Source organism: Cornus florida, unplaced genomic scaffold (genome assembly GCF_030987335.1).
Source record: "Cornus florida cultivar Cherokee Brave unplaced genomic scaffold, ASM3098733v1 CherokeeBrave_3.0.0_Hap2_Chr08, whole genome shotgun sequence".
Classification (NCBI taxonomy): Eukaryota; Viridiplantae; Streptophyta; class Magnoliopsida; order Cornales; family Cornaceae; genus Cornus; species Cornus florida.
In genome coordinates, this window is record NW_026775578.1 from 85,507,860 (window position 1) to 85,531,098 (window position 23,239).

The 23,239-nt window shown below is 37.3% G+C and overlaps 2 protein-coding genes and 1 pseudogene across 2 annotated transcripts; all 3 read right to left on the reverse strand.

The window, feature by feature from the left end:
- Positions 1–609: 609 nt before the first annotated feature.
- LOC132268249 (type IV inositol polyphosphate 5-phosphatase 7-like) lies at positions 610–10,110 on the reverse strand (annotated as a pseudogene).
- Positions 9,179–11,223, reverse strand: LOC132270554 (uncharacterized). The gene is made up of 2 exons (XM_059771733.1): positions 10,638–11,223; positions 9,179–9,264 (listed from the first exon to the last, which is right to left on the reverse strand). Exons 1-2 carry the CDS (start codon positions 11,221–11,223, stop codon positions 9,179–9,181), a joined length of 672 nt encoding a protein of 223 aa, XP_059627716.1.
- On the reverse strand, positions 10,281–14,219 carry LOC132268248 (pentatricopeptide repeat-containing protein At3g22690). Its single transcript, XM_059769070.1, has 2 exons — positions 11,038–14,219; positions 10,281–10,959 (listed from the first exon to the last, which is right to left on the reverse strand). The coding sequence occupies exon 1, from the start codon at positions 13,874–13,876 to the stop codon at positions 11,342–11,344; it is 2,535 nt and encodes an 844-aa protein (XP_059625053.1). The 5' UTR covers positions 13,877–14,219; the 3' UTR covers positions 10,281–10,959; positions 11,038–11,341.
- Between the last annotated feature and the right edge of the window lie 9,020 nt (positions 14,220–23,239).

Sequence of the window (23,239 nt, forward strand, 5' to 3'; positions counted from 1 at the left end):
AATAATTGAGTACTTTGATCCATCACTACAACAACTAATACTATGTGAATAATTACTATATACCAAAGTGGCTAACACAACTTAATTGATAATAATCTTACAGTAACTAAACAACAATAATCTTATGAGGATGCTCATAATTAAAATAATGATAATTAAGTTCATATATTATTAGTTGATATTGATTGAAAAAAAAAAAAAAAAAAACCTCAATCACGGTCCACTTAAATGTAAGTTATGCAACCATCACTTTTTCTTCAATAATTCTGTGAAATGGCTAATGTTGTCTACAATTGTCCCTCTCAAGTTATGTTGTCTATTTCCACTCTTGCATATCCATTTAAGTGCCATACAAACACAAGTGATGAAGGGTTTTCAATTACCACTGCTTATTACCTTACCATTGTAAGTGTGTGCGCGCTTGAACTTAGGTGAAAAATATATATATCATTCAAGATTTGAGATTTTCTTTTTCCGGTAAGCGATTACATTAGTTACAATCAAGGGGGAGAAGGAAGACGGCAGGGTTATGTATTGCAGCTTTCTTGGCTGGTACCTTTGGAAGTGCAGGAATGATTTCATTTTTAACCCAAAAAAAAAAATGTTGGTCTGAAGTGGACACTTTGTGGCTCAAGCTTTACATAAGTTTTTATGAATTTAAAGAAGGCTCAATGCAGGAGAACTAGAGGAGGGGATCAAAGTGGTAGTCAAAGTAGTTGGGAAAAGGCTTCTTGTTGTAGCTTAGGAGTTGTGAAACAATTCCTATTGCCCACAGATGACAGATTCTAAAGCTGCACTGGGAGTTTTCTTAATTTAGGTAACTTCTCTGGGTTGGCTAAGATTGAATTTGTAAATCTAGAATTTGAATTTTAACCTTGACTTAGATGCACTCTGTGTGAGAAGACTTCTCCCTAACTAAAATTCGGAGTAATAAAAAATAAAAATAAAAATAAAAATCTTTATAAGTGAACACCGTGCACTAACTGCACTTAAACGGAGAAATCACTAATAATTTGTAATTTTAAGCGGTTAAGATATCTGGATGGTTCTAATTTTTACCTTCTTATATGATGTTCATTTTTTTCCTATGGGCCAATACACAATACCAGACCCCAACCTTCATTACCCAATGTGTTGGATGAGAACCAACAAGATTGGAATAACTAATACTCTTCGGGAGTCTTGAACTCCTAACATCTTTCTTAGCAATCACACCCTACCATAGACTAGCAGGCTATTGGTGTTACATCTGTTCTCTAGAGATTTTCTATTGAGGAATGGAGTGGGATAGAGATTGGAGTTCAATTTAGAAAGCCATTACCCAGTGGTGGTTCCACCTATGCAGGGTGTAGGAAGGGAATTAACTAGATAGAGAGTTACCTCTGACATTAATGACTTATTTTTTTTTTTATTTTTTTTTTTTTCTTTTTTTTTTTTCACGAAGTTTAGACTGTCTGCTCTTAGGCTCGAACATGTGTCCTCACACTTGGCATTCCAATCTTTGACCACTAGTTAGTATGTTGGTGTCCAGTCTTTCTTTAGATTTTCTCCTGTTCCAAATTTTGCTGCTGACAACTGCCACATGGTTTCTATTTCTCTATATATGAATTCCTGAATCCTGACTCAATTAGGATCTACGGGTCTTTCCATTCCTTGAATTAATTCTCAGTCCAGTTGAACTGGTTCTCAGGCAGTGGAGAGAATTGGCAGATCTGCACTGAAGGATGATAGAATTCCAGATGATTTGCTGGTTCTATCTTGTGAAGAAGATTATGCAGTTTGTGTGCCATTCCCAAGAAAGGTTAAGAATAATAAGTTTACATTTTTCATCTGTATCAATTAATAGAATAAACGAATATTATTAGATTTGCAACATTACTTTTATATCTGCACAAGCAGCTGTTTACAGTTCTGAGCTGCTACTGAATAGAATAGTTACTCAGAAGCTGGAGTTTCAAAGGTTGGTTTTCTGTAGCAATGAATGCATAGAATTCATGGGAAAATTAGTGGGAGATAACTGTGCCATCATTTTTATTGTAAGTGCATTCTTAGGGCTATGAAAATGCCATATAAATGAGTGGTTCAATGTAAAGTGAACCAAACAGCAGGGGATTGACTGTGGACCGTTTGATGCATCAGTATCAACCCAAAATCAGTCCTCACACTAATTCAACTGCTTGGTTCACTTTTGAAATGATTTTTCAAAAACAAAACTTAATTTAATAAATTGTACTAGTATATTAAAAAAACATCTATCAAGTATCAAGCGAAAAGAAAATCAACATCACATCCATAGCAAAACAGATCAAATGTCCTTATATATATATATATATAAGCAAAACAGATAAAATGTGTTTATATGGAATTACATGCATGTGTGTGTTTATATATGCACATAGATGTATGTAACCAAGGGAAAAAAATAAAAAGTTATTAGGAAGATGATTGTGCTATTCACTGTCTCATGAATATAATTCTCGAGGCTGATGTTAGCAATGCATTGATCTCTCGCAAAAAAAAAAAATTCTGTAATTTTTCTTTGCCACTGATAACCGAATGAACTGACATACAAAAATCATCTATTTCTAGGATCATTCCTAGGTTCCTGGTGAACCAATTTATGGTGTCCCAGGCACCATATTTCCACTACATTAAAGGCAAAGATTGAGCTGCATATCTCTCCTGTGAAAAAATAAAATAAAACCACATATCCAACAAAGAGACAATGTAATGAAACAAAATCATGTAAATATTGAAATTTCATGGATCTAAAAAACCACATAGAGGAACATTACTATATATACACATATAGCGAATAGCACATTGACGAAAGCAAAGGGATTGGGGCCAAAGAGGTCTTTGATTTGAGGGTACTAAGACAAATTGCTATATATACACATACAGATTCAGGAAGAGAAATTGCAGGTTCTAGGGCAAAATTTTCATATACGAGGAGAGAGAGCATCTGAAAAGAAAGAAAATCTGAGAAGAGGGAGAATCTGAGAAGAGAGGGAGAACTTACTGGCGAAGTGTTGGTCGGCCGTTGAGTCTCCGTTGCCGATCGACGCTCGCAGATAAGGGATGACGATTGCCTGGTAGAACTTTCTTGAAGCAGATCTGAGGCGAGAGGCTAGGGCTGTGATGTTGCAGATGATGATATAAACGAGGACGAGGACGGGTTTTAGGTTTAGCGCTACGGTATCTAGCGCTACAGTGTGCAAATTACTTCCTCCGCACAGTATAGGAAGTAGAGAAAGTGAGATTTTCTCACTTTCTCTTCTCTTCACAAATTTAGGAATTACTTTCTCAAAATGAAAAAAGTGAAAGTAATTTAATAAACATGATTTTACTTTTATTTTTGCTTTTTCAGAATTGACAATAGAAAGTAGAAATTAATTCCTGTTACTAAACAGGCCCTTAAAGTATCACAAGTTTTCTTGCCAAAAATTACCATTAATACCTATAAGCCCTCAAAAGTTCAAATTTGGTCCCCAATGAATCATGGTCCATAATAAACTTTAATATTATGGATCAATTGTTGAAAGAGTGGTCAAGGGCTCACTAAAAACAATAATGTATGCATGCATAGTACTTAAAGCCCCAAGAAATCCTGGCTTAAATATAATTGATAGCATTGTAATCCAAAAATGGTACTATATATATATATATTCTCACATTCTGGAATGCTTCAGCCACTATTGAATCAGAACTTCATCTTGTTCAAAACCCTAACACTGCTCAAATAAACTTTGGGAGGATGCAATAAGTGACGGGGGTTCTTCAGTTTCATCCAAACCAAGGATGCAAAAATAGAAATCAGAATCCAACTTCTAGAAAAACCACGAAAGAATACTGCATGCTGCACTATATTAACATAAGACTCATAGTATATGACGGTATCAAAGAAAATCAGATCATTGAGAAAGCAAGAGTGATCTTAAACAAACGAAATCTATGCATTCAGATATATACTTGCAATTAATGAATTTTAGGTAATATATAAAACGGGAAATGAAAAACACTACATCATGATAAAATAAGCATGACCACAAAGTTGTAATCCTACTCAAAAAAATTCATCTAAGCCCTTGAGCCAATATTTGCCATCTGCAAGGGAGTGGAGCAAAATAACATCCATGCATATGTTCTCCACAACCTTGTAAATTATATTTATTTATTATTGTTATTATTATTGGTGGCCTTAGGAGACAAAAAGGTGAAGGCAAATGGTGTAAAAGACGAAAAGACAGATGTGGACATAACTTCTCTCTAAAAGAGAAGAGTTTCATAATCATGGCTTCCCTCCCTATAAAACTGCCATCTCTGTAAAACTATCATATACTTTGTGGTTTGATGTTCACCTCACGGAAAAAAGAATGCAAATAGTGGATGGGAGATGATCAAGAAAACAACATTTTTAGTAAAATGTTGTAACAACAGAACACAAAGGAGCATGTAAACTTCAACTTTGTAGCTTTCTTTGACTCTTATGATGAGTATATATCAAATCTTTCCCACTTACCTTTCAAAAATAATAATAGCAATAATAATAATAATAATCAAATATTTACTATTTACTTCTCGTTCCACTAAAAACAAAAAGACTTTTATTGTCTTTCCGTCATTAAATTGCTCCCAAAACAAATAAAGAATCTTTGAATTAAAAATTTCACATTACCCCCTTTGCAGTGTCTAATTGATTGAGCTAGTCCTGCACAACAGAAATAGTTTATTCATTATTGTGATGGTAAAATGAGCATATTCTATGAATAGAAAGACTAGTAGTTAAAAGAAATACATATTGCTTGATCATTTTGCAGGAGCAAAAATGCTTTACAGTCTCCGAGACACTACAGAGTGGGAGTTATGTTAATTTTGTAATTGAATTATCCTCCAAAATGGTATTTTATTTGTCAACAAAAAAATGGTGTTACGTACACCAAATCTGGGTTGTATGTAGTTAGCCAGCAATGCTGCAAATATCTACACCTGCTCAGTAAAAGAGGGATAAATTACATGGAGAGAGAGAGAGAGGCACAACAGAACAAAGTTAAAGCAAAAGTGACGGACCAACCATTTTCAGTTTGTGGGCAATGGAATATCTTCATCATCCTACAAGTGTGAATTTCTTCAAAGCAATTCCTGCTGCAAGAGGCGACCAATGAGTAAATAAGGAGTACACACAAGATCTGTTTAATAAACCAAGTGAAAGAAAATGTAATTTAAGCAGCACTTCAAACAATATGCCAGTATATATTGTGTTCTGCAGTTGGATTAAAATAGATTTAGACAGCGACATCAAGTATAAACAAAAGAGAAATGAATTAGATCCTTGTAAGATACCAAAGGATATCTCTTGGTCCTATATCCGTGGATTGCAGGATCCACATTGTTGAGCCTGAGAACTACCCAAGCAAGAGCCCCATGCATACTTAATTTTTATATAGTACACCCAAAATTCAGGAGGGATAAAAACAAAAACACAAAACAGAAATCCCAATAGGAGATCAACAGACTCATTGAAGATATAAGACACACTTGACATAGGTGGTATGACCTCCAACTCTTCAAAGGAGAGGTTGAAGGTTCAAATCCCAAGTGAGGCAAATGGGTGTGTGTATTGCCGACTTAGCACCAGAAAGAAAATATTTTTTAATGGGATTCTACATTTGGCTACAGCACATAGGCACCATTCAATTGTTGCAAAATCACAAGTCATTGCAACTAAGAAGTTACATTTAGCTCACCTAACATGGAGAAGGAACAATTAGTTCCTAATCTGAGCATCCCCAAGCCTAACTGTATCCTTGAAACAACAAATAAAAGGAATATTCAGAAAAGGGAAATAAAATTATAATAAAAAGCATGTAAACTTGCTCCACACAAACACACAGAGCGAGAGAGAAAGAGAGAGAGAGAGCGATACTCAAGTATGACTTCTAACAATTCTCCCATAACAAAAAAAAAAACGGAGTGCAGTGTATCCATGGGAGAATGGCGTCAGCTCTTCCACCTCCATCTCGGAATTAGAAGAAATCATGCTTTTCCTCAAGCAACAAGTGATTGACTCAACCTCAGCACGAAATATGTATGATTCTTTGCAGTGTGATCAAACAAGCCGATTGTTTGACTCCACCTACAAATGAAACCCACTGCAGCACCGTTGGGACTCCTTGTGGTTTCTGGATCTCCTTCACTTTCGTCTCTGATACCAACAGCGTGCACATGTCTTTTCACCATGTACCACTCTACGACTATGTCTCCTCACCACCAGTGCCACCGGTGTTTTTCCTACTCTACAACCCATTAACTACCTCTACCCATCAGCTCCCTCATGAGACTACCTCTCTTTATTACCTCAATTTGTGCATACTCCATGATAGGCAAAACAAGTCCCATACGTTTAGTCATTTAGGTGCTTCACCATAAGACACCTAATCAAGTATCCAATGTTTTGCTTTATTACCTCAATTTGTGCATTAATGTGAGGATGAAATGGGAGAAAAGATTTCAAATTTGTTTGTGCAAGTGTCCAGAGTGTCTATTAAACATTACTGTTGTATTTAACCAAATTTGTTTGTTGTATTCAGGTGGATAACTCCATTCCTAGACTTGATGTGGTGGACAACTGGAGGTCTCCTGCTAGGACTTTGCATTTGGCTCTCCCTAAAGTTGGTTTGGCTTCAGGTCTGGAGATGATCTGAGACTATTGAAAATCTCCCAAGGGTGGTATGGGGACTTGACATAGTAATGGTGGTGATCATTTCTAATGTCCTGTTTAAGTCTTGAGGAAGCAGATGTCTCACCCCTGGTGTACTCCATGGGGCATTTTTCTGCAAATGTAGTATGACCTCTTTGTTTCAGTGCAGACCTACTACGAACTTGAATCATCACGTGGCTGCTAAAACAATCTAAGCTTCATACAGTCCCTTTCCCTCTTGTGAGGATGGTAGTTTTACTTCCTTTTCTTGCCTGGTAGTTTAGTGAGGACTTTTGCACTTGTTCAATTCCTAGTTCCTAGTTGGACTGTGTATAGGATATGTCACGGACAATCATGGCAATCTCAAGGGGAAGGTATAAGCATAATAGTTAGGGACAAAATGCCAGTGTAAGACTCATACTGAATTCAATAAACCCAAATTATAAACTACCAAAATTCACAAGAAAGAGATTAGAATGTAATGAAGAACAATTATGCCAAAACTCGCGCACAAAGCGTGCGTGTTTAGGTGCAAAAATCAAAGGTGATAGGAAAAAGAAAATATAATAGGTAATAGAAAGAAATGTGGAGCAAATGAAGCAAATGATGGGCTCAAATATCAAGTATAGGTTCAATTAGAACCTTCTTTCAAATTTCTAGACTTGCCAAAACAGATAAAATGTACTAATTACTACAATATATAAGTGGAGTACGGCAGTACGCATACCTTCACCGAGAGTGGCTCCACAACAAATCTTCTATTTTTCTTTCTTTCTTTCTTTCTTTTTTTCCCCCCTCTTTTCTTTCTTTTTATTTTCTTTTACCTTTCACTTTTTTTTTTTTTTTTTTGACTCAATAGTCTCAGTATATTGTCAATATCTCAATCCAAAACTGCTCATCTTTGTTGCATATATGCCTATTTATAGGCATAAAAAACTTTCCTTAACAACAAAAGAAAATATATATATATATATATATATATATATATATATATATCTAAAAAGAAGATAACAACCAAGAAACACTCAAAAATATCTTTATCAAAATACAAAAATGTCTGTGTAAAAATATTACTGCAGCGGCCATGGCATCCTAATCTGAATGCAGCCTGTAGGGTAGCCGCCTACCTATCGTAGGTTTGCAGGCCAGCCCATGCTCTGCATCACTTTTTCTTTTGCTTAATTTATTGCCTCCAATTTAAAAGTAAAAATATTCAAAGCTACCAGGACTCACTTAAAAGGATACCTTATTTCCGAGGCAACCCATTAATCCCCTGCCAACACATTCCCTCAAAACACTCCTTACCCATATTGTAAGAAAAATGTGCCTACCATTTGTTTATTTGCAACCAAGCAGTACCTTCTATATCCGTCTTCCAAGGGTGCGTATCCACCATTAAACATTGGTGAGAATAACATAGTGCAAGGAGAATCCCCTGGCCCATAACCATCGTTGGATGAACACCACCTGGAATAGTCAATCGGTCTTTAACGCACAGACGATTCACTTGGCCTGGGCCCCCACATTTGAAATTGGAGTCAAAGTCACTTGGTCTGCGGCCAAAAATTACCCAGTCACAAACACTGAATCGCCAATCAAGGCAGAGTTGCAAATTGATGAGTCATTGTCCATTCTCCAGCTGCAGAATGTCTGGAATGCTTGGCGATGAAAGAAGGAAGAGGTCTTCCCTCAAAGTCTGCATCTACTTCCACAATTGGATCAGAATGGGAGAAGGTGTATTGCACCCACTAACTCCACTACCACTAGTTCCCGAAAGATTGTTCAGGGTGTTCCTAATTAAAGCTAGCCAATTTTTTGGCAGGCCCAATGTCTTCTGCACCCAGAACATTGCCAGCATTCAAGGGAACTACCTCTTGAAATCTGGAGGAGTAAAAGAAGGCACATGATTCTATTAGTAAGGGGTAAGCTGCAGAGTTAGTAACAGAATAAGCGAGGATCAATGTAACAAATCATACCCAAGAACATAAATGTCTGCAGGACTTGAGGCATGTAGCCAATTATCGAGATTTCAATTACTGGGGATGATTTTCACCAAAGTTCCACGTAGATACAAAAATGCTTCTCCAATGGAAAATGAAAAACAATTATAACAAACGAAACAGTTACACACCATATAACAGGAAGAATTTATGCAAAGGAGACTAAACTATAGTTCAGCACATTTACAACTAGAGGGTCATCAAGATCAACTCTCCCTCGCCGGACACGCTTCATATTCTTGCTTAATTTTTCTGCACATTTAGGTGAGATAAAAGGATTAAGAATAATAAGATCAAAGACAATGAGAAATTCTCGATTCAACTGAGACATATGTGTTTGTACACGTGAAATGATGCCAAATTTTGGTTGATTAGCATATAAAACAGGATATGATAACACTGAACCTGTTATGGTTTTCTTAATTGTATATGGCTCCCTCTCTGAGTAACTATTCCTCCATTACACTGATCCTGGTGGTCAAGGAGGAATACTCCACACCACATACCCATGGAGAGAGGCAAGGGAACCCATCGAGAAATCACTGTTTATGCACCAACTAACATCTTCAACAGACAATATAACAAAAAGGTAAATGAACTCAACAAATCTCAAGGAAGAAAATTAGATGAGCAACAACAAATATATTCCAAATATTATTCTAGAAAGAATAAATAAGGACAGAGGAGCATACGCTAATTCGTTCAATTGCTAAGAAATGTTTATAAAGGAAAAGAACTTAAAATCTTGAACTTAGATTTTTTACTATTTGAAACCAGAAAATACAAAAATATCCATTCAACTGAACCCCACATAGTAAATTGCCTTGAAATAAAAAAACATACCTAGTATTTGCAACTACTTTTCCCACTTTATTTTTCGTCAAATTCCTCACAACTATTAGTCTATTAGCAATTTAAGTAGTGGGGTAGGCAAAAAAGTTACAAATTAGAGGACCCTAAATTGATTAAAGGAAACAATCACTACAAAGCAAAGAACATAATGAGTCAAACAGTCAAACAAGAATGCATAAACCAAAATTCAGGCATAAAAAGAGAAAACACATGCTGACGGCAGAGCGATAAACCTATTCAACCTGGATTTCAACAAGCATCCATGTAGATTAACTAGATTTGTTCTTCCTTTTTTGCCTGTAACATTATTTCTTCAATTCATTTTTTGCAGTGTCTGATTTGGTGAAGGAAATGAAAATTGCAGAGAGAGATATGTGAGAGTGATGTTTGCAATGAAGTGTTTAAAGGATAAAGGTAATTTTGATAGAAGAGCCGTATGTGATAGGAAACTAAAGGGTTACCGCGAGAATTAATGAGTGATTAGATAGGGTACGTAATTCGATAGCCTTGGAAGATGGGTAATTGGTGACTCTCCGGTTCCTATATCACGAAAAGAAATGGGTTTAGTTCAAATTTTGGAAATCTCTCACGAGTTCTTCTATTAGCATCTTGTATGTAAAATCCATGCATCCTCGATTAAACATTTTTTTCCCAAGTGAGCTTTCATTAAATAAAGAGAAAAAAAAAAAAAAAAAAAACAATAAAGTGCTAGATAAGAAGAGAAGGCATACCTTACAACACTGGAACGGAAAATGTTCATTTCCAGTAAATGGAAAAAAAGAAAAGAAAAGAAGCTCTTAAACAAGAGCAATTACAGTGTATGCCCATCATCTATAGAGAACCCAGGAATATCGAACGAATTCCAAATGGCTTGCCCGCATACCTGATCCCTTTGAGAGTTATTCTTAAAGACATTGACACCCTACTGTACAACTTGATCGAAGGAAGAGACTGCAGTTAAATTCCATTCAATGCAATCCCTGATAGTCATCCATACCTCTTGAGCAGAAGGACATTTGCCAAAAAAGATTATTAACTAAGTCAATCTCTAAAACTATTGTGGCAAATAGGAACAACATATCTACCTCTCTTCTGAAGGTTTACCATAGAGGGAAGTTTATCATGGATGGCAAGCACAGTGGTGACAGCAGCTCTAGGTATTCCTTTATTCCAAACCAGTGTAGTCCAAGGAACCTTAGGATGGCAGATTCTGAGTTTATCCCAAACAGACGTGAATGTACATCTACCATGCTTCCAAACAATAGTATCCTCTCCTGGAGTGATAGTAACAGCAGAGATTGTATTCCAAATATAATCAGGAGCAGCTGCAGGTCTGATCCAAGAATTTCCCGGAATAAGTGTAGACAACAATGCATCTTTCCTTGAGCCCAAGGAAGAGACCACTCTCTGTCCAAATAAGCTAATGAGAAAATCATTATTGAGCAATGGATCATTAAATATACTGAACTTATTGCCATTACCCACCCTAAATTCAATGTGCTGCAATATTTGACTCCTCATATTCAACAACTGCTTCCACAGAGGAGAGTGAGAAGGCTTCAATACAGAATTCCAAATGGTACACTTGGAAGCATTTGTATGCCAAATATAATCAGGAGCAGCTGCAGGTCTAATCCAAGAATTTCCCGGAATAAGTATAGACAACAACATCTCATCATCCTCTAGTTAAACTCTCCCTGTTTGACCTCATGCCCCGAGATGACAAATGTACTAAAGGATGCAGTTGTTGCAGAATCGTTTTTGATGTTATATGTAAAACTTGTTCATATCACCAATAATCGTTGCAAGAACAAAATCCTTGCTGGAAAAAATGGAACCGGTTGTTATCTCGCACAACAATTTGTCGACCATATATTTTTGACACGAGTTTTGCAAATGAATGGCAATCAGAGCACATTCGAAGATTCTTAACTACACGTATGGGCAGACCTTGACCTGTACTAATTAGTCCAAAGGCTATGGCCAATTTCTCGCTATGACGACCAAGTAACATTTCTTTCTCATGCTCATCAACATCCAGCAATACATTTGTTAGATCAGGAATATGCCCAGCATCTCTAAGTCTGTAGTTCATCTCATCTAGCATTGGGGAAATATGGTCCATTTCTGGGTGTGATTCATTGCCTGAGGTAAACTCATGAATTGTTCCGTTAACCTCAATTGAGCTCGACCCAGGCACTTTCCGAACCCCTTTCTCCTTCATGTGTAGCCTCACCTTGGCAACATCAGTCCATTTTCCAGCAAAAGCATATATGTTGGAAAGAAGCACATGGATTCCACTCCTCTCATCAACTGTTTCAATTATCCTCTCAGCTGCATATGCTGCCATCATTTCATTTTTGTGGGTTCGGCAAGCAGCTAAAAGAGCACCCCATATGATATCATTAGGCTCCATTGGCATTCCCTTTATGAAATCAAGAGCTTCACTCAACAATCCAGCTCGCCCAAGTAAATCAACCATGCATCCAAAATGGATAATTTGAGGGGTTATTCCATGAATTTCCTTCATCGAACCGAGAAAATGTTTTCCTTGTTCCACTAATCCTGCATGGCTGCATGCCATCAGTAGTTCCACAAATACTACTTCGTCAGGTTTCACCCGTTGCCTGAGCATCTCAGTGAAAAGCTCTATAGCTCGTTCACCATTTCCTTCCATGGTCATTGCTCCAATGGCTGCAGTCCAAGCAGAAACATCTCTCTCCTTCATTTGATTAAACACTAGCATTGCATTTTGAGTATCACCACATCTAGCAAACATATCAACCAGGGCTGTACTGAGCCGCATATCACAGTGAATTCCAGTTCTTTCAATATATGTGTAGGTCCACTTGGAAAGATCAAGAGCTCCTAAGTACCCACAGGCAGATGCAACACTAACCATTGTTACCTTGTCTGCTTTTATCCCTTTACTCTGCATTATTCGGAAAAGTTTAATTGCATCCTCAAACAAGCTCTCCTGTACCAAAGCACCAATAATGGTGTTCCAAGACACAAGATCACTCTCTGGCATCTCATTGAAGAACCCCCAAGCTGACCCCATGTCACCATTTCCAATAAAACCTGCAATCATCGAGTTCCATGAGACCACGGTCTTGTCTGACATCTGATCAAAAACTCTACAAGCCCATTCTTGTTTCCCACACTTCATGTACATGTCAATAATGGCATTACTAACACTATCCCAGCCTTCTAACCGATGCCTTAAAATATAACCATGGCACTGCTTTCCAAAGGAAACATCGCCCAATTGTGAAGAGGCTGAAATTGCTGACAATAGTGTAACCCTGTCAGGCTGTGGTCCTTGTTCCAGCATATCATCCAAGATAGCAAGTGCTTGTCTTGCCAAACCCTGCCGTACGTAATTTGACAAGATTGTATTATACATTACCAAATTTCTATCAACGCACTCATCAAAGAGTCGCTTTGCATTATCAATGGCTCCACATTTCATGTACATATCAACAAGCGCATTCACTAAAACCGTTTTAATTTCTATGCCTGACTCCCCTATATAAGCACAAACCCTCTCGCCAAAATCCAAATCTCTTAACTTTGCACAAGCCGAAATCACACACACCATCGTAACTGAGTTTGGTCTAATACCCCCTGAAACCATTTCAAAAAACAAAGAAACAGCCTCTTTTGGTTGGTCTCTCCGAGCATAACCACAAATTAAACTAGTCCACGACACAACATTTCTTTTGAGCATTTCATCAAACACCTTCCTCGCAATACCAATTTTGGCACATTCAGAGTAAAAGTGAATCAGAGAATTCTGTATAAACACATCTCCTTGTAAACCCATTTTCACAACTGACCCATGAAGCTGAACCCCCTCATGGAAAGCAGCAACCTCCGCACAGGCACGCAAAACAAACGGAAACGTAAATTTGTCAGGCATGACACCTGAGGCCACCATTCGAATATAAAGCAAAATAGCCTCATCACCAAGTCCAGCGAAAGAGTGACCTCTGATCAAAGAATTAAACCGGTAAAGAGTATCAGGACTTGTTCCACCGTTGTCGAAGGCCTTTTTCGCGTATTTCAAACTCTCGGGAGTGGCTATTTCGGCGCATGCAGTTATTAGCTTCGTTAGAGTGGAGGGGTTGTGACTGAGGAGGCCTTTCTTTGCAACCTGAGCATGTAATTGCTTGAGCTCGGAAAAATTTCTACAATATCTAACTGACCCAATTCCAGAAGATTGTTTGGTGATGAATTCAGATTGTTTCTGGGTTGTTACACCGCCACTATCTGGGGTGGTGGTGGAGAGAAGAGGAACGAGACATAGGGTGGTGGCAGCCATACTTGCCAGAGAGAGTATCAACTGTTTAACCCAGTGTTAACTGCTAACCGAGTCTGAAATCTACTTTCTGTTTTTTTTTTTTTTGTAGCATACTGGCTGCTACATACGTAGTGCATTTTTAACTAATTTGTTGTTTTCAATAGCTCCTAAAAATCCTGGTCTTTTCTAAGTGCGGAGAGGAAGGTGAATTGCGAGCGTGCCATGAACTGCTCGTTTCAAAGTGGATATTTCAAAGGAGATTGCAGGAGACCGGAATTACCACCTCCGGAGATTCTTTTTATCTTGAAAAATGACTTCTGGAATATGGCCAGTGATAAAAAGAGCGGTATTGAAAGTGCAGGACTCTAGAGTAAGTGCCAAAAATTAGAAATAATAAGTGCAGGACTTGAATTAAACATTTTAAAGGTGCATTACATGAATGTAAAGATACATGAAATGAAATTGAAAAATAAGGTGTTGTTTGTTATGTGTGTTGAATAGGGTTTGTAAACTAGCATTAAGTGCTCTATTTATAGAGCTTTTCATGCATGTAACAGCTTGATATTGCAGCTTCAGCAGCTTCCATCTGTCTTGACTTCAAACTGTCAAGTGTCCCATGTTCTCTTGGCAGTTGTAACCTCCTTCTTCTATCTTCTTCCTTCTCTTGGTTTCTTCCGAACATATCTTTAACCATGTTTTCCACTTATTTTAAGTTGTAAGTAGTTCTTGCAATTAGTTTTACACTTGGTCTCTTCAAAGGCTGACATATGACCCACATCTCCTTGTTATTCTTCCTCTTTTAGACATGATTCCATCATCTATAATCTTGTCACCCATGATTTCTAGTAACTGTCTTTAGTTATTGGTAGTTACCTAATAAGGTACCACCACTTTCAACTGATACATATATTCCTGTTTGGCTAAGTATCCCATGATCTTTGTAATCTCTTCCATCTGCAGACTCCTTTCTTCCCTGTAATTCCATATATACATGCATATGTGTCTATATCTGTTTGTGTTGCAGTCCCATATCTCCTTGATTTCAAGTATCCTTCTTTGGCTGGACTTTCCATTTTGGCTTCATGGCATCGTGGTTCCTTTCCACGGTTCCACCGACTTCATAGCGTGGGTTGTGTTTGTGGCACACCCCCTTAATTTTAGCAACCTCCTTCCATTGTGGAACTTTCCTTCTGAGCTTTGGAGTTCATGGCACCATGTGCTCCTTTATTTTAGCAATTTCCTCATCGTGGATAATATTTCAATACATATATATATATATATATTTGTACACACACACACACACACATATGTATTCGAAAATATATTTTTTGCCTTTTGAACCAACAACCAACCTCCTCTTTATATCAGCCACATTTGTTTGAATTAGCCAGCAATATCCATTGAAGCTTCCTACGATTTAGGAGATAATTTAGCCCCACGTTCTTCTCTTGGTCAACCCTTGGTCTTGTAAAAATGGAAAGTATCCATTCACTTGGAATATGATTTCAACCTAACAACAATTTTCTAAAGAATTGATAAAGTGTGGTAAGTTCGATAGAACTCACCATGTGTCAGGAGTCAATTGGTTGACTTAATCTTGAGAAATTACCTGAAATTGTATTTACGGTAATATTCCCATGTCATAATTCCCCTTTCCAAATAGGAAAATGTGGACCTTGATTTAAAGATGGCAAGTCCAATTCCCAATTGGACTTGCCATTTTCCTTTTAAAATAGAAAGCTCCACATGGTAAGACTTTAGTAGGTCCACGTATTCCTTACTTCCACATAAGATCATGTAATTTAAACACTCTAAATGGAATTTTCCAGAGTTGTGATCCGTCATAGCAAGTTCCATTGGAACTCTACACATGCCTCTTCTTTATTAGTAGATTGCATCAATTCTCCCTTCAAAAATTCCACCTCATATATTCCTTTTAAAACACCAATCCAATGTGGCAAGCTCATTGGAATTCGCCACATATTGCCTTTCCATTGGGCCAAAAATAATGGAGTAAACATATGCCCCCCAAATTCCATGCCTTGTGGAACAACTTGATGATAAGGCATGGGATTTGAATTTCGCCATCATGTCCCACTTAAATTTTCAAGGCAATCATTAGGGCTAGTAAAGTTTCTATCACCCTGTGCGGCTAACCCTTTAGTTCCTTTTTCTTTTGCTGCCAAAGTCAAAGTATTGTATATCTCAACAAGTCTTATCCTATTACTTCCTTCTTTAAATTTTAAAACTTTCCAACGACTCCCTAAAAAATCGTCCTTAGATTGGACACTTGAAACAATCATTAAAGGAAGAGTTTCTTCATAACACGCAACTGACCCCTCAATTTCCTCCATGTCAATCTTCATTTGCCGCCAAATTCAAAAAACAATCCATATCCCAATAGGAGTCTTATCCATTTATGGCTAAAAACCATTAGACTTCCTAAAAGTTACTACTTCCCTTTTTAAAATTTTGAAACTCCCAACTACCAACCCTTAAAAGGCATATTGAGACTTTAATACCTTCCTTCATCGCCTCTCTATATATATGTACATATATCTTTCATCCTTATCATTTTATACACAAAGCCTTTCTCTCTTTTCCTCTTTCTTCTACTCCAACCAAAACTTAATCTTGTGGAAATCATGAGCCATGGCTCCTGCCAAAGTCAAGAAACCTTCCAAGCAAGCCACTAGTTCATCCCTTCGAGCTCCTTTAACACAACCCAAAACTAAAACCCGAAGCCCTAGTCATCAAGTTCAATTACTTTTGAAATCCTTAAACCCTGCTAGGCTTCATCTCGAACCCTTGGTGTCCTTTGAAGATTCTTCAGTTGGGCTTGGACCAGCCTTTGCAGGTGTGGCCCCTTCGGTGACGGCCCTGGTTTTTAGGCCAGCGCATCCTATAATGAATCGAACGTAGATCCGATAACGAATCCAGAATGCGGAAGTAAGAAACAAGAAAACGGTCTCCCAAGGAACAACACACCTCTGAGACACTTTGATGACCTTCCATGAAGTCGTGAAACTCAATGAGAACTAACGCAGAAGTAAAAGATCGGAAATATGACAAATAAGCCCCCAAGGGCAAGTTAGTCATTTTACATGGAAATGACGTCCCTATAAAGTATATTATTCCCAAGAAACATTCATGACTTCCCATGAAGTCACGGAACTCAAAAGAAAGTAGCAGAAGCGAATTACAAGAAAATCGGACAAAAATAGCCCCAAGGGCAAAATGGTCATTTCTGAAAATATAAAATCGGGTGCTACTGAGCACACCACTGGGAAGAGAGCAAAAAATTAATCAAGTTAGACTCAAGAATCACTTGATTCAGAGTCCGGATGGAAGAGCAAAGTCAAAACAAAGTTTTGACGTTGTCGCGGTCGTGAATAGTAACCTGGACAAAATGCTGAAATTCGTGCGCCGTTTTGAGACACTAAACGACGTTTTCTGGAAAAACACGAAGAAAAAACCCCCTTCAAAATAATTTTTCCAAGCTGATCATGTCAAAATAAAATTTTATTTTTGACGTGAAGTCCCCAAAATACCCTTACAATAGACTTTTTCAAATAGTGCAGATGCGCACAGGAAACCAGATTTCACGCGGGGTTTTCGGGTCTGAGATAACATTTTTTGGAAAAATACAAAAAAGAAACACCCCCTAAAATCGAGGTTTCTACCCAACTACATGGAAGGAAACAAAACAAACACACTAAAAAATCCCGAAAATGCCCTTATATCAGAATTGGACAAGAGGGCAAAAGTTGCAACAGCAACTGCCCTGATCTGAGAGCAGAAATAGGCTATTAAACGAATTTTTCTGGAAAAACACGAAAACGAAACCCCTCCCGAAATCAAATTTTATACCCGAAAATGAAAGAGAAAATGAAAAAAACTCACTGTAAAATGCCCAAAATGCCCCTCCATGAAATCAGGTCATGGGGGTTAAGAAGCTGCAAAAATACAAACTGAAAGCTGAACTTTGCGAGGGATTTCCGGTACCAAGATGACATTTTCTAGAAAAGCAAGAAGAAGAAACCTCCCCTAAAATCACATTTTCTAAGTGACCATGTGAAGACTGGAATTCATTTCTCGAAAGAAAACCCCAAAATGCCTTAAAATTAGATTATGCAATAAAAATATAAAAGGAGTCCATAGGAGGCTCAAATCAATAAGGATGAGGTTTTTCTTGAAAACGATCATGCACGCAAATGTAACTTACCCATTAGGACGTGCTATAATGGTCCACAACTTAAAAATATTACTAATGCAAAATTCGACCCCCCCACGGCCAAAAAAGCAAAAATGAACTAGAAATGGGAAATTTGAAAACTAATATTAACAAATGATTTCAAATTACCGTTTCGCCCTTAGCCACACATATTAAGTAGTTCCTAATGAATGTGCTCGTGCACACTTTGCATCACCCGATTTGGAAATGAACCCTTAAAGGCTTGGATTTTACTATTTTTGCCCAAAATGCAAAGTATGAAACTAAAATGCAAAAATGAAAACAAAATGGTGATTGGCCCTTGGCCACACCTCATACATATTAAATGAATACTAGATAATGAATTTCATACCCGATGCACACTCCGGTGCAAAAATGTCATGCTAAAACCGTAATTTCTCATATATTCTCATTAAAGGTAAGATTTCAACATTTATGAATATACATGAATTTCAAATATGGTTTGACCCTTGGCCTCATATAATATATATAAAATAAGAATCAAAGAGTGTGCTTAGGCATATATTACAAGTTTAGAATCAAATATACACATTTGACAAATAAGGCTACAAATGGCTTTTCAAGCCAACCTTTACAAGAATGGAACCTTCAAATCTACAAATCATCCAAGCATAACAAGAATCTCAACCTTGATTTCTGTACTTGAAAAATGTTCCCACTACGTGGGTGAGTATCATAAAGCTACTCATAGGAAATGAGCATGCATCGACCTAACATTTTACAAAGTTATTACATTAACTGAAAACAATTCAAAAGGGTCATGCCACCTAACGTCTATGTCAAAGGTGGGACTCAGGGGGCATCCTAAACTACCTTAAAACATTTCTAGCATAAATCACATCATTCATGTAATTCAAACAACATAGAAGTATGTAATATAAAGCAACAAGATATAGATCCTGAAAGCCATTGACTTGAAATTTAAAATGCGAAAACAACTAAAGTGGGTCACGCCACCAAAAGTATATGTTCTAAATGAATCTATAGGATCATTCCTAAGTTGTATTTGAACAATATAGGATAGATGTACTTAACAACATCAAAAACCTGCAATGATTCATTAGAAATCATAATGCCTGAATGTACTTAGCAACATCAAAACCTGCAATGATTCATTAGAAATCATAATGCTTGAATATACTTATCAACATTAAATTGCCAATAACCAAAACCACAAGTCATAATTAAACAATGGTTACCAACTTGGAATTGAATGCGGAATCAAGTAGTGGAAGACTTGGACATCAAATCTTAGATAAAGCCAAGACCCAAACGGTTATTCCGGGCATTAACCCGCTGGGAATACCACCCTAAGTGCACACTATAAATGGGGAGAACTCATACCTCCTGCACTAAAGCCAAACTCTAGCCATGTCTCTGTAACAATGTCCCAAGTGACTCCAAAATAAATAAGTTCATGCTCTAAATCCACAACTACTATAGGATAACAAATGTCGAATCTTCAAAGCGCAATTCGTTACGCGCTATAATAACATCACATGTCGAATCTTCAGTGTGCTATTCGTTACACAATATAATAATATAATTCAATATTGAAAACATAAACTGACGAATCTAATACAACTCCAAAATCAAGATTTAATTATACAATCAATGTCAAACACATGATTAAATCATTAATGCAATAGAAACGGAAATTAATTACATAACCTAATTAATTTATCTAAGTTTTAAATCTCAATTAAATGACCCCTAATTAACACATGTTAAACAACATAGCATGGTCATTACATATACCACATCAAAAACTTAATTAGGTCATTGGAACAACAAAGTGGAATTTAATTAAATCATGATAATTAAATCCCTAACTTCTAAGCAACTTCAAATGGTCCCAATTTAGTATATGCTAGTATACAAGTCCTAGTTATCACAAATATCAAGTTAAAATCTCAATTAAGCCAATGGAACCTTTAAATAGATTTTTTTTAATTCTTTTAATTAAAATCTCTAGATTTTCAAACTTATCCACATGCTCTCAAATTAAAGTATGTTAAATAACATGCCAAGACTCAATTTAAAAGCATATCACAAGTTATTTCCATGCAAGGTACGGCCATGAGAATTAAACTTTCACCAAATAAAATTATTAAATAAAAGTTGCAATACTTTATCAAATACTCCAATTTTAATATATGTTAACAAACATACCAAAACCTAATTTACTAGCATGCTATAATTTAATTCTAAGTTGAATATCATCATGTGAATTAAATCTTAAACATAGAAATTAATTAAATTAAATTCTAGATTATGAACAAAAGCATGCATACAAGTTGTATAAACATTAATATCATGTAAGACAATAAAAACATAAACCTATAATGTCCTTTACCTCAATTTGAGATGAAAATCTCTAAAGCCACCAAAATGAAACTGCTCTGAATCCGACAATACTTCGGGGTTTTGTCGGGGACAATGTCGTGAACATTAAACTCCAAAGACGACCTACCAAAATCCTAACTTGACCTCAAACCCGAACTCAAAAATTGGCCAAAAACGGGTTCTAATAAGGGAGAGAAATGAGCGTAGTCAAGACAAACACAAAACGCAAAGGCACTATGACTTTTCAACAAAGGGAATGAGGTTTAATTGAGAGAAAAAGGGTGGCAGCCCCCCTTGGGCAGCCATGGGAGTTGCTGGTCATGCATGAAGAGGGGAGAACATAAAAATTGAAATGTTTCACCCCCCTTTTATAGGAAAACCCTAAAAGTGCCTCGAAAGGGCCCCGTTGGGTTTGGAAAAGTGGAATTTGAGCAGACGCGCTCAAACGGCAAAACTCCGTGAACGAAAAAGAACCGAAATGAGAAAAGATGAACAACGGAAGAAACGACGTCGAAAATCAAGTCCCGAGCAGAGAGATATGCCCCGAACAAGTTCGGCGGCAACTAGGGCCAAAAACCTTGAAATTGGGGGAAAACAACTAGAAGGGAATTCTAAGAGTACGCAACTTGACAAAAAGTGAAAATGAATCCCGTACGAGGATCCAGGATCAAAATAAGGCATTTAGCAATAACTTTCATTAATTGCACAATGGCCCCTCCAAAAAGTAAAAACTGCACTAATGGCCTAGAATGAAAATATCTTCAAAAGATAAAAGAAGAAGATTTTGAAAAACTATGCATCCATACCCCTATGGACACCGGGAGCAACCAGAGTAATTTACTGCAAAAGTAAAGATACGTATTTCGTGGAAACCACTTAGAATGAAGATACGTGAAGTCAAAAACCAACTCCGAACACAAAAGTGAGGCTATGCCAACAAAGTGACAAACGGGGAAAAGACAAAATAGGAAAAATGACGAAAAGTGAATAGTGTCGCAAAACGAAAAATGTGGAAATGACTCGGTCCTTAAAGGAAGTTGTCAATCCAAACGAAAGAGTCTCAGAAACCATTTCCAAGCACTCGAGATGACACCCAGTGACGAGAAACAGAGCTCAGAAAAGAAAATTAAATGGAAAAAATTTATCTGTAAAATTTCAGAAGAAGGGAAGGAAGAAAATAACCGGGTCATTACAACCTACCCTCCTTAAAGGGATTTCATCCCCAAAATTAGGAACAGACAAAACAGAACCGAACAAGATCAAACCAAAGGACAAACTATAAGGTGCTAAAGGACAACTCCAAAAGCCTGAAGGTCATCCGAAGGGACACAAAAATCAAGAACTGAGTGACACTTCCCAAACGAATCGGCATATCAACTCAAAGTCAATCAACGAGAGAATCCCCAAGACAACGACAAGTCAAATCATGACGGATGGCTAAGAATGATATGGTAGTACGAACAATGACCAGAACCCGCCCACACTTACTCATCAATAAGGTAGCATGATAGTATAAGGCACTAGTTTATAACATGCCCTCAACAGATCAACTCAGAAAGAAACTTTTCAATACAAAGGACATTAATGTCAAGAATGATCATTACCAAAAGCACTACGGGATCCAAGCATCCACGAGAGTTGGGGTAGCTAATCCCAAAACTCTAACAACAATGTTATTGGCACTGTTACGCTTAAGGCCTTAAATCCCTAACGCTGGAGTAACTAACGACCCCCACATTTGAAAATGCAACAACAACAACACTAGTCTCGAATCCACAGCCTGACGAGTCTGTGCCCTCAAGCCAATGGATTGGACCCACAAAACCAAAACCCTAAGCACAAATCTGAAGTAGACCTACCATAAGGCTACATACAGAAGACAAAACATTGGGTCAAAATCCCTATCATGAGCAACTAAAACCTCAAAACATAAGTCTACTACGTAGCTCGCTCATGACAATCCCGACATCCAAGGTCACAAAACCCCAACATAGTTACAGGAACGATGAAACAGTATAAACCAAATACTCATATAATATATGCTCGCAAAATTTAAATGACATAAATTAAATAATATCATAGTACTAAGCACAGTACACAAAAGGTAAACCAAATAAACCACCTATCACATAGAGGTTAAACAAATAGCAACGCGTTATACACCACCAACGGCACAATCATGGTAAGTAGATACAGTATAAGCAACGTATCATATAAATCAGCACACGGACTACCACAAAGTCATAAATCCTAAATATGTTTCTTAGGTATGCCCAAAAACAATGGAGCTCATAAACATGTAAAAGTGATTATACAAATGGCAAGTTCGTAAAATCAATAGAAATGAATGGAATTCCTCTCAAAAGACAACACGCAAAAATGCAACACAAAACCTGGATGAGTCCAATCTCTCATTACGAGGAAAGGAACCATCCCCCAAACTAAGATGCCAACGAGCTATATAGGAACTCTACAGGATTCTACCAGAACCCTAACGTAATGCCCTAAGTCTCCAAGGACCAGGGAGAGCAATTAATTGCGCCAGTGCAATTAATTACGCAGAACCACTCACATCCCAACCGTAGCTTGTAAGAGCTAACCAAGGCAACACAAGAACGATTCAAGGTGAACACACCCATCCAAATCCCGAAACCATCGCCCTAAGAAGGCAAGACACAAGAACCTTGCCCTGAGGCTCACAAGGCAACTTCCCAACTCCCTAAGGAAGGATTCGAGTCAATCTTGACTCATCGTTCCATAACGCTAGAAACAAAGACCTCCAT